Raw genomic sequence first — 25,094 nt, 5'->3', positions numbered from 1 at the left:
CGTCGACACTAAATTCGCCAAATTGTTCACCTTGCAAGCCATCGAAATCAACAGCATTCCCAATCAACAAAGAATCTCCACGTTTGTCGAAGGTAACAAACTGTACATGTTGCATCCTTATCATCCGTACTACAAGTTTCTCCTCGATGGCACGATTCAGATAAACGAATTTTCGTACTGGTCTCACGGTAGAAAAGCTAGCGTTCCCACCATGACTTTGATATCGAATCGTGGTGTCCAGAAAGCAGGAAACATTCCTCTGGCACGTTGGAACGAAACGCGCAACATATATGAAATACACGAAGACGAAGATCTCACCGTTTTCGACGTGAGTGCCGGCGATAAGCTGATCATTCAAAACACGAGCGTAGTACCACCCTCTTTGAATCCCATCACGCTTGTGCTTCTCTTGAAACGTAATCTCTAAGAAAAAATGTCTAGGCAAGCCATCGTCGAAGAATTGCATAAACCTGCACGCCGCAACTACGAACGTTTGGCTGTGGTAACCAAGGGCATCGACGACCTCTGGCAAAGCGACCTCGTGGAGATGAGTAGCGGCAATTTGAAAAACGTACATAAATTGAACAAGGGCAACAAGTACCTCCTCACCGTCATAGACACATTTTCGAAATTCGCATGGGCTCTACCTTTGAAGGCGAAAACGGGAACATGCGTCACGGAAGCATTAAAATAAATTTTTCGCGAAAGCGGTGGCAGACGACCACGGTTTCTGCAAACGGACAACGGTAAAGAATTTTACAACGCCGTATTCCAAAAATTTATTCAAAAACACAAGATTCGACATTATTCGAGCTTCAGTCACATCAAAGCCAGCATCGTGGAAAGATTCAATCGAACCTTGAAAACACACATGTGGAAACGATTCACGCTTCGGGGAAATTAAAAATGGGTCGACATCCTGCCGGAACTCGTCGACACCTATAATGATACGGTACACAGAACGATAGGCATTAAGCCAGCCGACGTTACCAAGTCCGACGAGCAGCGTTTAATTTCTACAGTTTACTGTCCAAAGTACACACCCACGACAAAAAAAAGCTAAATACAAAATTGGAGACCAGGTGAGGATCAGCAAATTCAAACGCACCTTCGAGAAGGGATTCACAAAAAATTGGAGCACGGAACTCTTTACGGTGGTTCGAGTTCTACCCGGAAACCGACACACGTATATAATAAAAGATAGTAGCGGCGAGATTTTGAAAGGAAGATTTTACGAAGAGGAACTCTCTAAAACGAAACACCCCGACACGTACCTCATCGAGAAAGTATTGCGTAGGAAAGGTGACAAACTGTTTGTCAAATGGCTGGGACTTCCGGAAAAGAGTTGGATCGACGCGAACGAAGTGATCTTGTGAGTACGTGGAACGTGGTGAAGCGTCTACCGGATCTGGAAAGTCAAACGAGAAAAAAAAAGAATGGCGAGTTGCTTCCCGACAGCATCCGCTGTCTGATCGTAGGTCCTTCGGGATGTGGGAAAACGACACTGCTCGTGGACAATTTTCTCCTCGCACCGAATTGGTTAGATTGGAAGAACATGCACCTGTACGTGTTCTCGAAAAGTTTGGAGCAATCCAAATACCAGCAACTGATGAAACTGTACGATGGTCTGGACATTGCAACGTTCGCCTCGGAAATAAAACCACTCGACGATTGTCGAGAAAAATCAGTCGTTGTGTTCGACGACGCCATCCTGGAAAATCAAAATGAAATTCGCAACTTTTTCACGCAAGGTCGTCACAAAGAAATGGATTGCTTTTACCTAGCTCAAACGTTTTCCAAAATTCCAAAACCAGTTAGTGCGCGACAACGCTAATTTCATATGTTTGTTTCGTCAAGATCACACCAACCTCAAGCACGCGTACGATGACTACGTAGGCGGAGACATGAACTACAATCAATTTTCGGAACGCTGCTGCTCTACTTGCTGGAACGGTGACGATTTCGGATTCGCTACGATCGACATGACGAGGAAACCCAACGACGGAAAATACAGAAACAAAATCAACGACTTTCTAAACGTTGCAACGTTGTGAGAAACGACGTGTATAAATAACGTCATGACGAAACGAAAAATCGAAGACGAAAATCTCAAGCTTCGCGATTACCTCGCGAAACGCTTCAAAGGTTGGAAATCCGAGAATCGCGGATTCTACGAAGAGAAGAAACGTCAGGATCAACCCGTGATCGATGACATCAGCAGTCTAGGTAAAGAAATTAAAAGTGTCACGGAACAAAATAAAAATTTGATCAACGAACTCGTACCGCTCGCAGCTAAAAGTTACGCCGTACCCACACCCATTTCGAGCATTCCTTCGACGCCGTTCGAACTGAAGGATGCACCGGCACGACTTCGTGCCATAGGCAGCACGTCTTCGGATAAAATCGAGTTGGGACCTTTGGCACGAGACTACCTGAGCACGGGGAAATTCGACAAGGATGAAGTGTTCGGATTGTATCCTAGCATGGAAACCAGCGAAGGCGGCGGTGTGGTGTGGAAGATTGGGAAATCGAAGGTGACCTTCGAAGGCAACGATATTAAAGTCAATTTAGGCGACAAGGATAGTTGGAACAGGTATCCGGGTACGGTGGGACTGTGGGAACTCGTCGCCAAAAAGCAGCCGAAAGATTACACCGACGAAGATTACCAAAGTTACAAGGAAATTCTGATCATGACGGATGCCTTGTACCAGAACAACGACGCCTCGCAGAATAGGGTGAAATCGAGCAGCGGCGAGAAGTATAGGAATCTCATCAAACCGATTTGGAACCAGGTCAAAACAGGCAGCGGCGTCAAACGCTACAACACGTTACCCAAAGAATTCGTTTGGGTGGACGACGTTAGGAAACTCGTGGACCGATTGTTGGTGATAGCCGGCGAAGAGAATGCAGGCAACCGTAATTTCTACAACGAGAATGTTGGCATCGTGGACATGATCAGCACGAAACTTTCCAACTTCATCGTGAACGACGACAAGGGCATAGGTTACCTAATCAAAATCATCAACACGCTGCCTCCGAAATTTTGGAACGTGGCCGAAGGAAAGGGACTCGTGAACGACATCATCAACAAGTTACCTTTCGAGATGCATCTACCTGGCTACCAGTACTGCGGACCGGGTACCAAACTCGAGAAAAGATTGGAGAGAGGAGACAAGGGTGTGAATCCGTTGGACGCCGCATGCAAAGATCACGACATCGCCTACAACACCACGCAGACGGATCTGGACGCACGTCACGAAGCAGACAAAAAATTGGAACATGCAGCTTTCGAAAGGTTCGTGAGCAGAGACGCATCGCTGGGTGAACGGGTCGCCGCACTGGGTACCCCCATCGCCATGAACACGAAACAAAAATTGGGGTGGGGTATATAAATAACATACCGTAAAAAAACTACACAAGAAAAAATCTCAGAATATATATATAAATAACATACCGTGAAAATAACACATAGAGCATCAACATGAAGCCCAAGGGTGTCGTGTACCAGATACCATACTTCAATCTTAAAAATCTAGGTGCCCTCGATGGGTTACTCACCAAGAAACAACGCGAGAAGAAACGTTCTTGCTTGTCGAAAGGACACGGAATGAAATTGCTGCTCAGCACACCTCAATTGAAAAGATTGCAGCGTTCGCGGAAACAGCAAAAGATCGGAGGTTTCATATTCAGCATCCCGGCCATCCTAGCAGCATTGGGGGCCGTTGGAAGTTTGGCCGGCGGAAGTGCCGCCATCGCGAAAACCGTCATCGACTCGAAGAAGAACAAGGCCGAGTTGGAAGAACAGAAACGTCACAACCTGGCCATGGAGAAGAAAGGAGGAAAGGGCGTGATGAGAAAGTTTAAAAAAAAGAAACAGAAGCACTCACCAACCGAGACATTGAATCTCTGATCGAACCGTTACAAATCAAACACTTCAGAGGAGTTTTCATGTCCGACTCGTTACCTTCAAGCGTTAAAAGAAGAGAATGCGGAGTAGTCAACTTGGACGGTCAAGAAAATCCAGGCACGCATTGGATATGTTACCACAAAAACGACAATGATAAAGCATTCGTTTTCGATTCTTTCGGAGGTGTTCCACCTACAAATTTAATTCATTATCTGAAAACGAACAAAACCTCTATATACTACAACGACGAACGCATTCAAAATTTCGGAGACGTGAACTGCGGTCGTCTCTGCCTCTCCGTGCTCGCGTTTCTCTCTAAAATAAATAACCCTACGATCGAGGATTTCCAGAAAGCATTGTGGAACCTGAAACAGCATCACTAGGATGAGCGTGTTCCATCTCACGAGCGAATCTTCAATCTTGAAACTCACGCTGCACGACGACATCGTCTATCCTAAATCCGTGGCTCTGCGTGCATTCTACAGCATGTACCTCATACCTAATGTTACGCAGCACAACAACAAAATTAGCGTCGGAAGCGAACACATCGTCGTCACGCCAGGACAATACAATCTTTCCACTTTGCAAGCTCAATTACCCAAAGGCACATACCTTTCTCAAAATTCGGTCACGCACAGAGTGGAAATCCTATCCGCGACGGAGACCGTGGACCTGGGCACCATGGGAGAACTTTTAGGTTTCGAGAACGACACCAAACTCGAAGCTGGCATCAAGCACGTATAAACCAACATTCCTAAATTCTTGGCCATAGAGACTCTGAAAGTACACTGTAACGTGGCGGAAGGTATGATCACGAAATCTTCGGACGGATTGTTAGGAAGTCACAAGCAGACGGGAATCATAGCCACTTTCAAACCAAGTTCCGAGTTCATGGAACCGATCATCTACACGCCCTCTTCGCCGATCTATTTTCCAGTATGTCGCAACCGCATAGACGACATAGAGTTGGTGGTGACGAACGAGAAAGGAGAGGTGGTAGATTTCGCAGGTGCCACTACGACGGCCATCGTGGAGATCAATGTATAATAAATAACCATACATGTAAAATGGAGCAAATCGAAAGTTACGAATTGCAATCTTTCCCTCCCAACCGTCGCACGTTCGCCAATCTGAACGAAGCGAACAGGGAGATCGAATACGACGTGGACGTAGGCGACGGGTTCGTTCATCCTCACAGAGCGGACCTCTACCTTCAATTCGACGTGGTGAACAAGGAAAGCGGAGACGCGTTTCCCGCAGCAGCAAACTTGATACTCGTGGACAACTTCGTGCCTCACCTGTTCTCGCAGGTGGAGGTGAGGAAACACAACACCGTCATCGACAGAATAGATTATCCAGGCATCACGTCGACGGCAGTGGGAACGTTGAAATTATCCAAAACGGACGCAGCATACTACCAGGCCGGGGGATTCGAAGCCGGGACCAAAATATCGACGAAAAGTCACACGGTGCTCTTTCCCATGCGTCTGCTGCCTGGTTTCTTCTCGGACTACAAGGAGATCATGTGGAAGGGAGGACTGAGGATCACGTTTCGAAGAGCGGCCAACGACAACGACGCACTGATGCGATACGCTACTTTGGGTCCGGACGGCACCACGCCGATAGCCAACACTTTACCTGAAGCGGCGAAATGCGTCATCCGGAGCATGGAATTGAGAATGCCGGTGGTGGAATACGAAACGAACTACGCCCTCAAGTACAAAGCGGAGATCTTGAAAAGTCCGCAGGTGCCGATTCACTTTCACGGTTACCAGTGCGTGCAGAAGATGGCGTCGGGAAGTCACATGGAATTCGACGTGACGACGCAGTTCAACAACATACAGTTCGACATGCCAGATTTCGTCGTAGTGCTTTTTCAGACCGGGAGGGACAAGAATCAGGAAAAAGATTCCAGCAAGTTCGACGACTGCAAGATCAAGAACGTTTATCTGAAGAACGGTAGGAACGAAGTGTTCCCGCGCGAGAATTACAACCTCGACATGACCAAAGACGATTACCTCAAACTTTACGAAGCTTACACGGCTTACAAACGCGTGACCGAAGGAAGCGTGGACGTGTACTACGCGCCCAGCGAATTCAAAGCACGGAGACCCATGACCGTCATCAACACATCTAAGAGGAAGCAAGTGGTGGTCAACGATCGTACCAACATCAAGATTGTATGCGAGTTCCACGATGCCTTGCCTGCAGATACTCTGTGCAGTGTCATTCTTATTGCAGAGAAAACATCTGTGTATGACGTCAAGAATGAAAGAGTGACTGAACAGTTTTAAATAAATAAGAAAAAAATAGCACACAATAAGAAATGTGGAATTTTATATATATAAGTACAAATTGCAATTAGCAGTTTCCAGAAGTTTAATTTTGCTGTGCCATGCATGCATGTAATCGAGGAAGTGGAAGTAAATTAAAATTGTTTTTTTTTCGCATTGCCTATTACTTTTTGTTACACTCTGGGCAGGTCTTACTAGTTTGGAGGCGATAGTGGCCCCACGGAAGTGTATGGACCCCACATTCAAGAATACACCTCTTGTCGTCGTGTGCATCCAGAGCAACTTTCCTGACAATATTAGTTGTAAGCACATGATCGACGCTTTGGATACGATGCTCTTTTTGTAGAATGGGCGATTTTGTTCTGAGGCACTCGAGGTAATCCTCAAACTTGAGGTGCTCCCGAACCACTTGCCTGCTTACACCCTTTGCCTTTTTTGTTACAGAACCCTCAGCCCGGATCGCATAGGCTTTGGCACGAAGTCCAGCAAACTCCACAATCACATCCCCGTCTTTCTCGTCCTTGAGTTTGCCGGGTATTTTTTTGTTCCGGGGCAGAATTCCATACCGGTTTAGCTGGGGATAGCCCGATGTGTCGAAGAGCTTGACAAGAGCTGGAACTTTGGCTATATCACCATACGCATCGGCCGTGCGAACATGGTACACCAAGCTGTCTGTGTCTGTGTAGAGGAGCGAGATATTGTGGTTGTAGTGTGCACGTAGTATGCCGTAATATGTCTCGAACATGCACAACTTGCTCAGATCCAAAACTGCAGCTCCCACATAGATGGGCTTGTTGAGTAGCACCTTGCCCCGGTTCATGTGAATCAGAGACATCTGTTCGTTGTAAATTGTTCGAGACCTGAACAGCGGGCTTGCAACAAGTCGACGACACTGTGTTTTCTTCGTCACCAACCTCACATCAACGCGATTTCGCACATTCTCCATGGTCTTCCCAAATACCGCATTGTTCATTAATTTGAAAAAATCGCGATCAAGTTCCGAAGTGGCAGCAGTGCGATGGTTGGTGTTCAGTTCGATGTACGGCTTCAACCATGGAGACTGCCTGAACAAGAGCACGTGGTAAACTGCTTTGACCGAGACCCCTTGCTGCATTAACCACTGGAGGTTCCGGTAGTGTAGCACATAACGCTTTTTGGGCTCCAAGTCCATGACGAGCTTCGGTTGATCCGAGCCAGGTGGGCACTTCAATTCCGGAGCAGGCGAGAGGTCACAGAATGTATCCTGCAGCTTCTCGGGGAAGTCAAGGTCCACCTCGGCAAAAAACCCAAACTCGTCGCACTCTTTTTCGATGTCGTGGTATAAAGGATCAACCCACTTAAACTGTCCTGTTGGGAGTGGCTGCATCATGGAGTGCCCGTAAAGATTATTCACGTCAGTGTACATGATGTAGCTTGATGGTTGGGAGGGGTCGTAACCAGTGGCCATGTGGTGATTGTTGGCGTGTGCGAAGCGTTGCGACACTTGGACCATGCCGCCCCGGATAGCTCTCTCGATGAAAAGCATGATATCATTATCGGAGATAAGTGAAAGTTTAACTTTAGTCAGCAGGAGCATGGCCGACCATGCCAGTCCAGGAAGGCTGTAAAAATATACAGGGTCCAGTTTGTAAATGTTTATCGCAGTCGCCCGAAACGCCTGGAACACATCGGCAAGAAGCGTCACATCAAGCTTCAGGTATGCATCGTGGTAATCACCGAAAGTTCGGCAACCCAACTCGACCCACATAGACTGAGCATGCTTGTACTCCTCGTCGGTAATACCTGAACCTCTCAGCTGGCTGTAGAACTTATCCTGGGGAGGCAGCAACTCTTCTTCGAACTTGGAAGGGTCTGTGACGTATTCGTAGGGGTAGACCCCTTTACACCTGATGAGTGCGACATCTAAGTTCGGGAAACTTGATGTAGTAATGGCTAGTTGGTCGTCTCTGAGCTTCCCAGCAAGAGCATCGAGGCTTGCCTGGAGGAACCTCAGAGAGTCGAGGAACCGAAGCTCGATGCTGTTGCTTGAGTTGGGGATCGGCACCCACTTGCTGATGCTAATATAACGCTCCTCGTTCTGTGCCAGGACATTGATTCTCGCATTGTCGTACCCTAGATGTGTAACCAAGTGATGGAAATCATATCCCGAGCCATTGTGAAAAAAGACCGGTATGAAGCGCGGGTCCCTGGCTCTCAAGTTACATCTGTTGCACCACGGGCCAATGTAGCTTCCGCTCCAATAATGGTCATGGTGGTGGACCTTTTTGTTATCGTCAGTGAAGACCGAGTTGCAAACAGGACAATTTAGAGCCATTTCGTGCTGATGCTTGTTTTTGGGAGACAGAGGCAGCATGGGCTTGGGGGCCAACAGCACCTTCCCTATCTTGATGGCTTCCTGTTGCATTCTCTCCAGGAAGTGTTTGACCGGGTCGGGACCGCGATACACATAGGGCTCGGAGGCAATATGTTGGTCTCGCCACACCACAACATAGGAGTAACTCGAGGCCTCGTGGATTTGGAAAGGAATGGTAGAGGATGTTTCGGGGTTGGGCTCGCAGTTAGACAGAGGTTGAAGAAAGGCCTCGAAGTCTGCTACAATATAGGCAGGATGCTTCACCATAGCACTGTGCATGCGAAAGCACTCTACTGTACCAGGTTCGGGCAGGATAGTTCGTGCAGGCTCGTTGGTACCACAGTAGAACATGTGGCGAGCTAGCTTCTCAGCAGCAATGTTGGGACCTCGAGAGTGTTTGAATTTATAATGGTTTTGGTTGTCGAAAGTGGACAGGCACCTGCGACACACCACGATGTGACCATTATGTCTATTTTTCTGATTTGAAACAAGTCTGGAAAGAGAGCGAATAAGGGTGTAATGGTGATGGGTTTCGTCCTTGATGAGCAGGAGGTTGATTTCTCGTACCTCGTTGTTGTTGCCCACGTTGCTCACCCGGATGGGGTGGACCTCATTTTTGTTCTCGGTGAGACCGTAAACATTGATGGCTAATTGTAGGCCCAACAAATCACGAGCACGAACCTCAAACTTGCGAATATGCAAGACTTCTACAGGGTAGGCAATCCCGGCCATTGCATTCTCCAGTTCCGACTCATACTGCTTGTAGTGGTTAACACGGCATGGACTGTTTTCCCTAGGTATAGGGTGTAATGCTGCCAGCACCGACCAGAGGAAGCATTTGGTGTCTTTGTTCTGAATATTGAGAACAGCTTTCCTTGCTTCAACCTCGGGCGGCAGGGCAATATAGCTAGACCCTGCCAGTGGCAGGGACTTGCTAAGTTTCAGACAAAGTTCGTGGGGGTCGCCACACAGCGAACCGCCCGAGCCTTTAGCCCGATGCTCCTCATGCTTTGCCACAAACTCCTCGACAAACTTGTCGTAGATGCTGTCGAGGTCAGTGACATCTGCCTGATGCAGTGTTTTTGCTTTTGTGGCATGGAAGAATTTATATATTTCATCAGACGGTTTCTTATACTTGCAGCATATCACAGCATAGAATTTAGTGGAGTATGTAGCCAATGCATCGTTGAGGATGGATATTATCTTAGCTCGCTCGCTCTCCAGAAAACTACGCACATCGCAGAAGCTGTCTGATGTTATGTTAAAGTCTTCTAATAAATGCTCAAACGCAATTCGGTCTGCTTTCTTCGCCAGCTTGACGCGTTTGGCAGGTGGCGATGTATCGAGGGAGGTTACTTCTACCTTTCGCTTGGAAGGTTGCGGTAGAGATGTTCCAGTGCTCTTGCAAGTAAGCTGGTGTCGCTTGAAGTTATCAATAGAAAAATTGTTTCCACACTTAGAGCACAGTTTAGTCGCACATATTCGCTTTCCCGGCACACAAGTACGACAGTGTCTTTGAAAATGTTTACTTGACATAGTAATTTGGCACGTAGGGCAATTTTTTTCAGAACGCATAATGCAGAGAATTTTTGGGGGTATGTTATTTAATACCTAATGCTGTGCAATGCAAAATATAATTGTTTATTTTTTTTTAACTATTTTCTATGACCTTACTTGGTTTTTTTTCGCCAAATTATATGCTTCTAGTCTCCTATACAATACAATATACGTACAATATTGTCAACAGTATCATATTTGAGCAGGTCGCTTGTCACCTAAACACTACAGCTCACAGGTTGGGAAAATCTGACATGAAAGCAGATAATACGCTTATGCCTTATTTATATATAATTTTCACGGGGCGTTCAATATTGTCAACAGTATTATATTTGAGCAGGTCGCTTGTCACCTAAACACTACAGCTCACAGGTTGGGAAAATCTGACATGAAAGCAGATAATACGCTTATGCCTTATTTATATATAATTTTCACGGGGCGTTCAATATTGTCAACAGTATTATATTTGAGCAGGTCGCTTGTCACCTAAACACTACAGCTCACAGGTTGGGAAAATCTGACATGAAAGCAGATAATACGCTTAAGTTTTATTTATATGTAATTTTCACGGGGCGTTCAATATTGTCAACAGTATTATATTTGAGCGGGTCGCTTGTCACCTAAACACTACAGCTCACAGGTTGGTAAAATCTGACATGAAAACAGATAATACGCTTATGCCTTATTTATATATAATTTTCACGGGCGTACAATATTGTTAAGAGCGTCAGTTTCCGTAGAGCTCTCTTTTTCCATCTTCCCTCTATACAGTGAAGTTGTAGAAGACACAATTAGCTAACCTAGCATACAACATACTTTCCTAATTAATATGGATATTGTCACACATTCCTCTTATTTTATACTGTTGTAAATGGAAAAGATTATGTACGGTAAATGTTTTGTACATTATAGGGAAAAAATGCAAAATATCCCCCAACTTTAATTCGATCCACCTCTGAATCGAATTTTTTACATATTTTCACGCCGCCATATGTTGTTCTATTTTGCTTCTTTTACTTGCCTTGCTTAATTAACTCTCGCTAATTAGCATTTTGTACACGCAAACATTCACATGTGCTTTTTATTATTTTGTGTTCGGTAAGTACAAGTATATTCTTACATAAATTATTGTTTAATTTAATAAATTGTAAACTCGGAGCCTGCTATACTAACATTCCTTCTGTCTATTGAAAGCAAATGTTGCATACATGCGGAAATAACACAGAAAAAAAAGCTGTAGGTGGGCTGTCGGTTGTTTAACTCTTCCATCTCTCTCTCTCCTCTCTCTTTTTTTGTAAAAAGTTATGGCAAAATACCAGTAGGTTAGCAACCTTGCTTTATGCACTGTAAGGCAAGCCTCAAGCAAGGTTGCCAGCTCCTTGCTTTAGGCTAGGTTAGGTTAGGGTGGGTTAGGTTAGGTTAGGTTAGGTTAGGTTAGGTTAGAGTAGGTTAGGTTAGGTTAGGTTAGGTTTGAGTAGGTTAGGTTAGGTTAGGTTAGGTTAGAGTAGGTTAGGTTAGGTTAGGTTAGGTTAGAGTAGGTTAGGTTAGGTTAGGTTAGGTTAGGTTAGGTTTGAGTAGGTTAGGTTAGGTTAGGTTAGAGTAGGTTAGGTTAGGTTAGGTTAGGTTAGAGTAGGTTAGGTTAGGTTAGGTTAGAGTAGGTTAGGTTAGGTTAGGTTAGGTTAGGTTAGGTTAGGTTAGGTTAGAGTAGGTTAGGTTAGGTTAGGTTTGAGTAGGTTAGGTTAGGTTAGGTTAGGTTAGAGTAGGTTAGGTTAGGTTAGGTTAGGTTAGGTTAGGTTAGGTTAGGTTAGGTTAGGTTAGGTTAGCCAGTGAAAGATCATATAGTAGAATTTTTGTAGAGTGCACCGACGAGCATCAAATAATGATTTCAAGCCTCAAATAATAATTTCGAGCCTCAAAAAAGGAACATCCAATAAAATTGCCAAATATAAAAAGGGGGCAATAACCCCCCCCTCATAAAAAGCTACAGTACCCCCACAGTGTCGCCAACACTAGGCCCCCAACAGTATTGCCAGACATAAAAAAATACATAGGCCCCTCAGGTCCTTTTATGAAAATTTACAGTGAAAAAGCTTTCATTTTTCATGATGTCAAGAGCATCTACCTCTAGCGCAGGTTGCTTGTTGCTGACTTACAGACTGATAAAAGCTTATGCAAGAGCACCCTGCTTGGCGAGCTGTAGAAGCCACAATTACCTAACCTATTTTTTTAAAAATATATTTGTAAAATCCATCTAATGTCTGAATTTAAAAAAAATATATATTATATTTGTTAACTGTTTAAGGAAAATTTTTACAAAATACCCCGACAGCGTTTCAGCTACTAGGACCTCATTACCATGAGCCTAATCCTAGTAAGTTACATACACACCTGTTCTTCGTATCGCATATACTAGTAAGTCAGATGACATCATGGGAGAATCACATTTCCCCCAAGAAGCCCACCACAACAAACGTCGCACATGCTAGAAGAAACAGGATCAGGATATTTTATGCTAAATTTACGGCTGCCTGTATGCAGTTATAGGCAAATCATTAAAAGAGCGCTCTAATATACAATGATTTCTCCTACCATGTACCCTAACATACAATTTAACATAACAAGTAAAATTTCGATTCGTCTATATATACCCAACAAAACTCAGAAACTGCCATACGCGAGAGCTAATATTTTGCAACAACTGTAATTACCCAACACTAGCAACAAGAACAAAAAAAAATATATCAATTATTTGTATAATATTAATTAGTAACTTTAGATAATATTAATTATTAGTTTTCAGTTGTAATTAATTTTAAAAAACAATTAATAACATGTTAGGTGATGATAACCAAGTGCAAAAAGCATTGCATTTTTTTTTACACACAAACAAAACACCACATAGTTCACAAAACCTCTAACAGATGGCAGATAGTTACATGGTTCTAGTTAGGATGATTTTTGGGTTGTTGGATTGGGGTTGAAGAAGACTATTTGTTGTAGTGACCACAGTATTGTTTTTTTTTTTTTGTGTGTGTGTGTTTTCTGTTCTCTTACGAGAATTAATATAGGTTGTCATAGAACCCTCCAATTCATGACTTAGGAAAAATCTGTTTGGTGATTCATCACGTACACCTATATGTGAGAAAAAGTATGAATAGTGGTAGTGTTGCCAGATGTAAACAGAGGGCAATAGACCCCCCTCATAAAAGGCTACAGTAAAAACCCACAGTGTCGCCAACACTAGGCCCCCAACAGTGTTGCCAGACATAAAAAATACATGGACCCCTCAGGTCCTTTGATAAAAATTTACAGTGAAAAACCCAGTAGGTTAACAACACTGTCAAAAAATCTACGGTAGTGTTGCCAGATGTAAACAGAGGGCAATAAACCCCCCCTCATAAAAAACTACAGTGCCCCCCACAGGTCGCCAACTCTGTGCCCCTCAAAATATACATCATAAAAGGCTACGATGAGCCCCACATGATGATTCGAGCCTCAGTGAAAAAACCCAGTAGGTTAACAACACTGTCAAACTACGGCAGTGTTACCAGATGTAAACAAAAAAGCAATAAACCCCCCTCATAAAAGGCTACAGTAAAAACCCACAGTGTCGCCAACTCTGTGCCCCTCAAAATATACATCATAAAAGGCTACGACGAGCCCCACGAGCCCCAAATGAAAATTCAGTACCGGGCCACTTGTACTACAACATTTTCAAAGACACTGTCGTACTTGTGTGCCGGGAAAGTGAATATGTGCAACCAAACTGTGCTCTGCCCCACCGAGCCCCAAATGATGATTCAGAACTCTCTATTTGCCCCTACTAATGGTTAAAGATATCATCAAACCGAGCACACCACCGTGATTCTCGTTAAAAATCTGGTCCATTGTGATATGTCGCTGGACCATTTATCTATTTAAGACGAGGATGTCTACAAGATAACAGGCCTTTTGATAGCAGGCTCCTCACCCATATCGTGTGTCTGGACATTGGATTGGTGTGTCAACCCGTTTGTTTTTAACATGGCTGGTTCCACAATTTTAACCCACCCTGAATTATGCATGTGTGTGTGGGGAGAGAAGTTGGTTGCGTGTGCGTGCGTGTGTGTGGGGGTGCGTTTTCTTGCATGTGTGTGTGTGTGTGTGTGTGTGGGTGTGTATAGTAAAATAGTGAAATACAGAAGTAAAAAAAATATAACCATGAACAAATATCCTTCGGTTTTGGGACATTCACATCTAGAGCAACAATTCCGTTCTCGGTGAATATCTAATCAATCTGTTAAATGAAGGCAAGTTATATACATACGGCTACAAGTTTTTGTGGGACACGGTAATTTCTTTTCTGTTGGTATGTTACATGTTGGATATAGTAAATAAACTATTGAAAATGTTACCCATGTCATGTGGCAAGTGGGGCTGCTTCTGCAGCCACTCCCTTAGATACTCCAAGTCCTTCCGGATTTGTTCTGGGTCTTCCTTCAGAAGACTCCGAAGGCGTTGCTCCTCTTCTTCACTCAACTCTGCGAAAAACATTGTTCCTTAACGTGGTTGGAAGTTTGCTAAAAATGGAAGCAAGAAAGCAGTGCGATATTTAAGTTACCGGTATATAATCCCAGCCTGTAAAATGTTGTGTGATAGATTAGCTGTTTGGAGGATATTTTTTGTTGGTGAAATGCATATTTTAAGAGAGCTGTAGATATAAAAACTCCTGGAATATCTTCATTGCAAGTAATTTGATAAATATACTTATTTCCCTGATTGGGTTCACAAGCAACAAACAAAATGAATTGACACATGTCGATTTCCTAGAATTTAACACAAATGGAATCATACCGTTTGGTGCATAGAAACATCTACCTAATCCTAACTGATACTGTAAGATGAATCTCGAACTTAGTGTCTCTCTGTCCATATAAGTAGAATAACCGATAATATACAATTCTTATAGTTTAATTGGCGTACCTAAAGGTATAACTTACAAGCATGTTGTAAGTACATTTACTTTAGATTGTTTAGTTAATTTATCTGTTTCTGTCAACAATGAAACCATGTCATTACTTGGAACAAGTGAAATACAAAGATAAGATTTTGTGAACGAAGAGATAAACCATGTTCTTGTATATTAATGACAAATGCAATATTTCACTTGATCTGTCATGATTCTGCTATTTATGACTAAATCTATATATATTCGCGCGGGTTTTAGTTATAATTGAAGAAATCGTTTTCGAAAGTTAGTAAGTTGGCGTACTCAGTCTTTATCATGTCGACTCAGTCAGATCTAATGAATATTTCATTTTAAATTTTGCAAGCTGATTGAAATTGAAATCACCCAGAGAAAATATTTTCAACCATTCTTCACTTCAGAACAGACATTTCTGTGCGTATTGCCAATAGCACGAGATAACTGTTTTTCCTCTAGGTTTAGCTTCGTTTCTGTGAGCACTTCATTGCACGGAAGGAAGCTGATGACACCATGAACGTCTTGTTCTTCGCGCTAACATTGATTTCAACCGTGTGTCGCGTCGTGCGTTTCTTTACAACCGAACCGTGTACAAGAAGATTTCAAAATGAAGTTACCTTGCATTGCCTTCACAGGGAAACGACTATCCAGAATCTTCTCTGAATTTAGAACGTAAGTACTTATCGTTATTGAAATCTCATTTAACATACAGGCTAGATGCCTGTGCCTGTAACCGTTTCACTGTGATCGTTAGTTATTATGCACATTACTCGGTATTTTGGCTGCAAAAAACTGAATTTATTGCCACTTGAAGCATTATTGTAGCTCTTCATTTTAACAGGCAAATTGGTTGAGAAGTATGAGAATGTATGGACAATGTGTTGCTCTCATAACCCTTCTTTACTATCTTGGAATATGCACAGAAACTTACACAGTAATTATTTACAGAAATAGAAAATGATTCAAATGCTGCTTTATTAGTTATTCAATAGTCGAATTATTGAGTGCCTCCCCGATGGCGAAGTGATCATTCCGCGACGAGGCGAGGTAGAGAGCAGACGTGTCTAGCGAGCGCTCCCCTAACATTTGTCAAGTAGAGTAGAATCAACACGCGGAATTTAATTTCTACAGACAGGTGAATATTATATTAACAGCAGAGCGAGCACCTCTGTATCAGTGACGTTAAGAGAACGTATGTAATTTCTCAGACATGCCGGTCAAAAGGTTAAACACTTTGCAATTTTCCTTTGCAAGAGTGCAGCAAAGACCGACCACGTTGGCCATTCACGAAAGGCTGAGAGATGTAGTGAAATTGCGCGTTGCGGATGTTTTGAGTATTGATGTAGACTTCGTAAAACAACAAGTGTTTGTTAAAGTAAGCGAACAATTTTGCAAGGAAATAATAGCACGTAGTACGGGAACTTTTGTATTCTCAGACGACACGGGAGAATATGATATTCCAGTACACAGAGCAGACAAACCTGTTACAATCGTTCGTATTCATCTAGTTCCCATGGAATTACCAGAAAGTGCCATAACAACTGAAATGTCTAAATACGGAATAGTACAAACAGTACGAGATGAAGTGTATTCCACCTCCCTCCCCTATCAGTCAGAACGGGCAGGAAGATAGTCCGTATCATTCTACAAAAACCGGTGCCATCTTATGTTATGTTAAATGAAGAGCGTTATTGGACTACGTATGAAGGGCAACCCAAACTCTGTTTTAGATGTAATGCACAGGACCACTTACATCATGAGTGGCAGCATAGGGTGGCAAGGTCAACACGTACTACAGGATACGCTGCAGCGGTGGTTAATACACTCCCCAGTTCTTCACACCCTCATACGGAAACAACTGCTCAAGACCAGAATACCGAACCATTTTACCAGTACCGGCATACCGACAGGCTCCACCAGAGGACCACAAGGAACAACACGAGCAGATGGTAGTCACTGAAGACAACGAGCCCAAGGCAAGTACTACGATTCCCAAATCCCTACAGTTAAATCAGCAAGAAGATAATGCAAGTGATGGTAACAAGGAATGTGTGCACGAAAGTGCAAGTGAAAGTGTAAGTGGGAACGTATCTATAGTCCCAATTACTCTATTCGAATTCCCGAATCAAGACCCCCAAATCCCTACAAGTTCGATGTTCGCAGAAGCAGAATTTCCAGAACTTAACCCCAAAAAAACCTGCTCACGATCCGCCAGGAAAGCGAGGAAAAATGCTACAGACCATATGACCTTACGTCCGAAGAAACAAAAAAAGGATGACGTGGTAAGTACAGCAGTAGAAGTACAGCTTAAGTCCAAGAGTGAAAACCCTATTCAACCGACCTCTTTTTTAGGAAAAGAGGAAAAAAGTTTAGAACTAATAGGGGCAGGGACACATAAACCAAGTGATACAGTAATGCGTGCAGTAATTGTCTCAGGTAGAAGAGATATGAGTGAGTCTGCCCAGCGTCAAAAGTGGAACAATTGCAAAGCGTAAAGTACTAATAATTATTAATGCATTGCTTAAATAAGATTCTTACATTCCTAATGTACATATTTACATTAGCAACGATCAACCTTAACAAATTACAATGTCAGAATAAACTAATGGCGTTAAATGATTTTTTGACACAGTCGGATATTGATATAGCCTTCGTACAAGAGGTAGGCATTGACAATTTTTCATCTTTGGCAAGGTACAATGTTCATAATAATTTTACTGCCACATATTAAGGCACAGCAATAGCGGTGCATCAAAGAATTGATTTACATAATGTCACCTTCCACCCATCAGGCAGATTAATAAGTGCGGAATTAGGTCCTTTGTTTTTATGCAATGTATACGCGCCTTCAGGAAGTCATAATAAGCATGAACGAGAACATTTTTTTTCAATAATCTTAAGTCCAGAATTAACATCGCATACATTAAATGCGTTAGTGGCTGACGATTTCAATTCCGTCCTAGACAGGCAAGATCAACAACCAGGCTATAATTTTTCCCGGGCACTATATGAATTAACAAAGGGCTTAAAGTTACAAGATGCATGGAGTTGTAAACATAGAGACGAACCAGGATTTACAGATTTTACAACTCAAAGTTCTTCACGCATTGACCGATTTTATATAGCGAAGGGTTATAAAGAAAAGTACATAGTGTAAGTGTGTTTCCCGTTTGCTTCAGTGATCATAGTGCCATAATTTTAAAAATAAAATTGGAACAAAACAAATCATGTATGGGAAGAGGATACTGGATGCTAAATTGTTCAGTATTGGCGGATAAAAATTATGAACTGCTAATAAAAGACACTTGGCAAGAGCTAGTTAGGCGTAGATCACCCATTAAGACCCTAACAGACTGGTGGGAATTCATTGTAAAACCAAAATTTCGTTATATTAGTAAAATGTATAGTATCGAAAAAAGTAGAGATTTTAACAACATGTATAATTTCTATTATGCCGTGTTACATGACTTACAAAGTCTAGCATTACAAGGTAATGTAAATATGCCTTACATTAACGAGATGAAATCAAAATTACTCTCTCTACACCGAAAAAAGAGAAACATCGTAATGTTAAAAGCAAATAGTTACCTTTGGATAATGATGAAGAGGCAAATTTATATCATGTTTTACAAGAGCATAGACAAGTTAAAGTCACCTAATAACAGAGATAACAGATGACACAGGAGAGATTACAACTAATCCCAGAGTAATTCAGAATACATTCTTACAATATTATTTAAAATTAATGGGTCATGCTCATAATCCCGTAGAATCCAATTGGGACTTTACGAACCAAGTAACAGAAAGAATAACTGAAGAAGAGCTAACGGAAATTAGTAAACCCTTTACGAACACCGAAGTAAGAAATGCAGTTTTCAAAGCGGCCAGATATAAATCAACGGCAGAGGATGGCCTGCCCTCAGACTTTTATCAAACCTTTTGGAATCTAATAGGGGATGTTTTCACGCAATGGGTCAATGATGTATTACAGAGTGGGAAATTAGGGTCCTCAAGTCGAACAGCAATAGTGGTTTTCGTTCCAAAAAAAAAAACGAAACATAAAGTGGTTACTGAATACCGCCCGATTACAATTCTAAGTAGCGAGATTAAGATTATCAGCAGATGCATAAACATCCGCCTAATTCCTTACATGCATAAACTAGTAGGGGCACACAATATGCATGTAATCCTCAAAGAACAATTCATCATTTATTACAAACTATACGTGATGTAATTATTACAACACAAAACCAGCAAGTCAACAAAGCAATTTTATCAGTGGATTTCTTACAGGCTTATGATAGAGTTAGTCATAAATATATGTACAGTGTTTTAAGGGCTTTTGGTTTCGGAGATACCTTTATAAAATGGATACAAATTTTGTACGAGACACTAAGTTAAAACTAAAACTTAATGGGCGCCTTACAAAAACATTTCTAATAAAACGAGGTGTTTTACAAGGAAGTCCACTCAGTAGTGCATTATATGTATTAACACTGGTTCCCTTACTTAAAAGATTACAAGAAATAAATGAAGGCATTTCTGTCATGTCAAAAACGATTCAAGTTAGTAGTTATATGGATGACATTACGTTATTGTTAAATAACGAAAGGGATTTGGAGAATGCACAAAAGTACTTGAAATATTTCGAAAATGTCTCGGGTGCAAAGCTAAATTTAAACAAAACGTTTTTGTTACCTTTGGGAGTCAACAATTTGTTTAGTAACAACACTAGTGTACGTGTAGCACAGAAAGTGAAAATACTAGGTATACATTTTTATACAAATATCCGAGATACCATCGAACATAATAGTCGGTTAGTGACCGAAAAAGTGATATATACTTTACGTGCAAATGAACTCAGGTTTCTTTGTTTGAAATCGCGAGTGAGATACATAAAGATCTACGCTTTATCGAAGCTTTGGTACCTATCCAAGACATTGACCTTGTCAGCGAACCAGATAGATAGGGTAAAGCAACAGGTTGGCAAATTTCTCTGGCATGTTCGGACATGGATGTCCGAAAACAGCCACGGATGAGGGTACTGCTGTAGCGGTGTTGGCATAATTTGCAAAGTCCCCAACCCGTAGCACACGGAGACTGGTGCTGGAAAGCGGACCATCACTGGCATCCGTATAAGATACTACAGCTGCAGCAGCATCTTAAGGAGGACGATCCAGACTAGGGAAGGCCAGATCCGGATCCTGGCGGATCCGAAATCCGGATCCATCCCACATGCGCTTCTTTGGAAAGTAAGAATGTGTTTATAACATATTGTTCCCTGCTAATATACATATATATATATATATATATATATATATATACATATATATATAATATACATACATACACACATATATATAGTGTGCGTGTGCGCGTGCGCGATTTGTAATTAATTAATACACTAACGAGGGAGGTCTAAGTCTGTCCCTCCGATTTCCATGAAACTTGGCAGGTGTATAGAGGGGCCCAAAGGAAGAAATACGTGTTTTTGTATTTCAGCTAAGAAACGGTTTTAGGGGGCAACCCCCCCTCAAATGTCAAGATGAGGAGAAATTGAAGTGGGGAACTGACCCCGAAACCACGTAAATATGGCATAGGAAGAAACAGGGGGCATAGGGCCTCTCTATACACCTGCCAAATTTCATGGAAATCAGAGGGGGACACAGGGGTAAAATGATCCCCACGTCAATTTGTCCTCATCTTGTCATTTGAGGCGGGTCTTGGCCCCTAAAACAGTTTTTTAGATGAACAAAAAAAACTCATATTTCTTCCTTTGGGTCTCTTTATACACCTGCCAAGTTTCATGGAAATCGGAGGGGGACATAGGGGTCAGATCCTTACTTCAAATTGTCCTCATCTTGATATTTGAGGGATTTTGCCTCCTAAAACAGTTTTTTAGCTGAAACAAAAAAAATACATATTTCTTCCTTTGGCCCCTCTATACATCTGCCAAGTTTCATCGAAATCGGAGGGGGACGCAGGGGTCAAATGCCCACTTAAATTTGTCCTCATCTTGACATTTGAGGGGGGTTGCCCCCTAAAACAGTTTTTTAGCCCAAACAAAAAAAAAACACTTATTTCTTCCTTTGGGTCTGTTTATACACACACCTGCCAAGTTTCATGGAAATCGGAGGGGGATACGGAGGTCAAATGCATACTTAAATTTGTCCTCATATTGACATTTGAGGGGGGTTGCCCCCTAAAACAGTTTTTTAGCAGAAACAAAAAAACACGTATTTCTTCCTTTGGGCCAATTTATACACACACCTGCCAAGTATCATGGAAATCGGAGGGGGACACAGGGGTAAGATCCTCAATTCAATTTGTCCTCATCTTGACATTCGACGGGGTTTTGCCCCCTAAAACCGTTTTTTAGCTGAAACAAAAAAATACGTATTTCTTCCATTGGGCCCCACTATACATCTGCCAAGTTGCATGGAAATCGATAGGGGGACACTTAGATAACCTCCCTTGTTAGTCTTACACTTTGTAATTATATAACACTGCATATATTATAATGTTTTATTTTAATTTGTAAAACTGTAACTGTTGAACAATTGTATAATTTTTGTATAACATTTCTATCTTGTTATATGTGTTAAAGGTTTCATCCTGGAATGGAATGTCTCACATTTATGTGTGTTTTAATTTCCAGTACATTCGAATGAATACATATTCGTTTCTATGGCATTTACAAAATCACCTCTGACATTTTATGTTAAACAAGTAAGATTATTTTTGTGCACGAGTGTGTTAGCCGATGCGTAGCAAAGTATTTTAGGAACAACAATTGAAAAAATTCTTGTAGGACTAACTAATGAAAAATTTCTTTGTAATCGAATATCATAATACCTTTAAAGGTGTGGTAATATTATAATGGGATTGAGATACGAAACTCTCGGATCCGAATCCAGATCCGGAACTTTCGGATTCGGATCCGGATCCAGATCCGTAACTTTTGGATCCGGATCCGTTTGGCCATCCCTAATCCAGACAGGCGTTTGCAGTTTTGTGAGTGGGCTATAGCACAACTGCAACGTGACCCTGCCGTCGGTAGAAAGATTCTGTTCAGTGATGAATCTAATTTTTATGTGTCGGGGGAGGTGAATAAGCAAAATCTGCGGTACTGGTCACCCGAAAATCCACATTGGACAGATCCCAGCAAGGAGACGGGAGGCGGGAAGCTAATGTTATGGTGTGGTACTTGGGGTTCCCTATTTGTTGGTCTATTTTTCATTGAGGGCAACTTAAATGCAGAGGGCTACTTGCTTCTGCTACGGGAACAGATCTTACCATCCTTACTGTCTGAGGATGGGAGCTATCCTGAATGCTTCCAGCAAGATAATGCTCCACCGCACTATGGGATGATAGTCCGTCAGTACCTGGATCAACAATTCCCTCAACACTGGATTGGTTGCCGAGGGAATGTAGAATAGCATGCACGCTCACCTGACCTGACACCATTGGAGTTTTACCTCTGGGGACACCTGTAAGCCATGGTGTATGCTACGAAAATCAGGCATTGTGGATGCCTGTACTGGAATAACTCCTGAGGTTCTTCAGATTGTGGTAAGGTCATGGGGGAGACGATTGCACGTGTGTGTTGCGCAAAAGGGACGTCATATTGAGCATCTGTTGTAACTTTGTGGTATTGTTTACTCTTCAACAATTAAAGTTCGGTGAAAACAAATGTCACGGTTGTTTTCCTGGTAAAATTCTAGCCCATTTTGATATGTCGCACAACCCTCTTCCCATTTAAATTTCTGAAGTTGATTTTAAAATGGCGGACATCAAGATGGCTGCCGACCACGCGGGTGACGTCAATGTGGTTCCCCCTTGGCCAGGCAACGATTGGTCATCGCCATTTTCACGTTCCATGCCGCAGTGGCCTTGTACTGGGGGTGTTAAGTGACTTATTGAGCCACCCTGTATTAGTGAGCATAAGGAAATGCCATCTGATCTTTTGTCTGAAAAGTATAGAAAACTTGCCGGAATATTAACACATTAAGGCTACTGAATTAAAAGATGAACTAAAATCGCTTTCGGATATAATAAAACAATTACAACAAAGGAGACCTTAATCTGATAATGGGTCATGATTTTGCACCTAACATGAGTGTAGAACTTCGAATTTATTAACTGTGTCGGTAACCGTGGCAAGTGGCGAACATTTTTTTTATTTTTTAATTGAGGCAAATAAAAATATTATCTTCGGCCAATCATGTCTTGAAGGCACATTTAGGGGATGTGGGGGTAGGGCGACACACATTCTCGATCTCGGCCATTTTGGAGGTGATGTGATCAGAACCACTCTCCGGCCCCATTTACTTACCAGGGTTGCCCCCAGGTACCCATTAATGTGAGGCTGGGTGAACCTCAGAGCCGGTTTATGCGGGGACAACACAGGAAAGAATTCATACTTTAGATCACCCACGCGGAAGATCCGGGAATATTACATGTAATTATCTCAAAAATCCATTCATATATCACAGACGTATAACGGTAAACATATGAAGTCAAGCCTTCATTTCTTTCCTAATACTTGTTACATTTAAGATACGTTTAAGAGACAGAGAGAGAGAGAGAGAGAGAGTTTCATAAAGTATAATAATTATATCAAATTAGTGCCGCATTTTTAAAAGTTTAACTGTGGTCGAGCGAGACATTCTTTTGTGCTTAATAGTATTGTAATAGCTTAACAAATCTCATTATTTATTTTATAGTTTGATGTTTTACTTAGGAATATATTGATTTTCAATTTCCCGTTGCTGGATTATAAGAGGAGAGGGGGGGGGGGTTGAAAGGAAGAGAGCCATTTGCTGCCACCGCCCAGGGCGGCAAAATTACTAGCGCCGGCCCTGGTCACAGAGAACTTACCCTTGCACGTATACAACTGGGCTTCGAGTGCATCCCGCTCTTTTTGCCTGCTCGAGCGTTTTTCGCTCTAGCGAATAAGTTCTCAATTCCGTACGCTATCTAGCGTAGTCTGTGCGAACTATTTGCCCCTCGAGCGAAATTCTCTTGTCCTTGCAGCTCTCGATTCTACAGTACTCATTAAAGTTTATGGACGTAAAACTGTGGACGCAAGCCAAGCCCAACTTTATTCTGTAAGTCTCACGGTATATCTCAACAACTATTATGTATTTAGAGTGGGGTCCAGGAGGGCCAAAACCTTCACTTACCAAGTCTAATATTAAATAAGCAAAATACATTTTTTACTGTTGTCTCGTATGTGAAGCTGATTTATTGCTAAAGAACTTATATGAAGAAAATAATTATATTGTGATTATAAAGCTATATGTTGACAGTGCCTGTAAAATTTTACTCGTAGTACTACAATAAAAATTAGCATAAATAATGATCAGGGTTCTTTCATCAGCTGGAACTAACAATCCATGTAAACATTTTTTGACGTTATTTTCTTGGGTAGGAGAATAATTGTTATACAAATTTTAGTTATTAACTTGATGCAACTTAGTTAATAAATACGTAGTGTTATATTTGCATTTTTATGTTATATTTTCCCTTCTATAAAAATAATTTTATTCTACCGGTATTTAACATATCTTAATAATATTATTAAAATAGGCTATGTATTAATGTTATTTACTTACTACTGACAAATTATTATTATTAGTAGTAGTATTGTTATTATTATTATTGGTATTGTTGTTGTTGTTGTTATTATTATTATTATTATTAAATGTGAGACAGTTCGAATACGTCACGAAATATAGTTCTAGACAAGAAGTGAGTGTATATTTTGAGTGTGAGACTCACTCTATAGGTAGGTTTCATGTGACGTCACGATGGCCACAGCAACCATGTTTGCGGCAAATTTTATTTGTCGTTTGCAACGAAATATAAAATGATTTTTATAAAATTACAGCAGAAGGATAGAAGTTATATAATCGTTTATGTTTCTCAAACTGGTGGACTTGAGTGACTATCTATCAATTTCAGAAGAAAAGCATTAAGACAAATACAATAACAGTAACGATGTCCAAAGTCGACAAG

The 25,094-nt window shown here is 41.8% G+C and overlaps 1 protein-coding gene across 1 annotated transcript in view; it reads right to left on the bottom strand.

Annotated features, from left to right (window-relative positions):
• The window catches only part of LOC145979691 (alpha-tocopherol transfer protein-like), an 88,562-nt gene that overhangs the window by 60,033 nt on the left and 3,435 nt on the right, over positions 1 to 25,094 (bottom strand). Inside the window, exon 2 of the mRNA XM_083112662.1 lies at positions 14,506 to 14,670. Coding sequence (XP_082968788.1) covers positions 14,506 to 14,644 — 139 coding nt within the window. The 5' untranslated portion in view covers positions 14,645 to 14,670. The remainder of the gene's footprint in view (positions 1 to 14,505; positions 14,671 to 25,094) is intronic.

This window comes from Lepisma saccharinum, chromosome 26 (assembly GCF_977018435.1).
Source record: "Lepisma saccharinum chromosome 26, izLepSacc3.1, whole genome shotgun sequence".
NCBI classification, from domain to species: domain Eukaryota; kingdom Metazoa; phylum Arthropoda; class Insecta; order Zygentoma; family Lepismatidae; genus Lepisma; species Lepisma saccharinum.
This window is presented reverse-complemented; position numbering and strand designations above follow the sequence as displayed.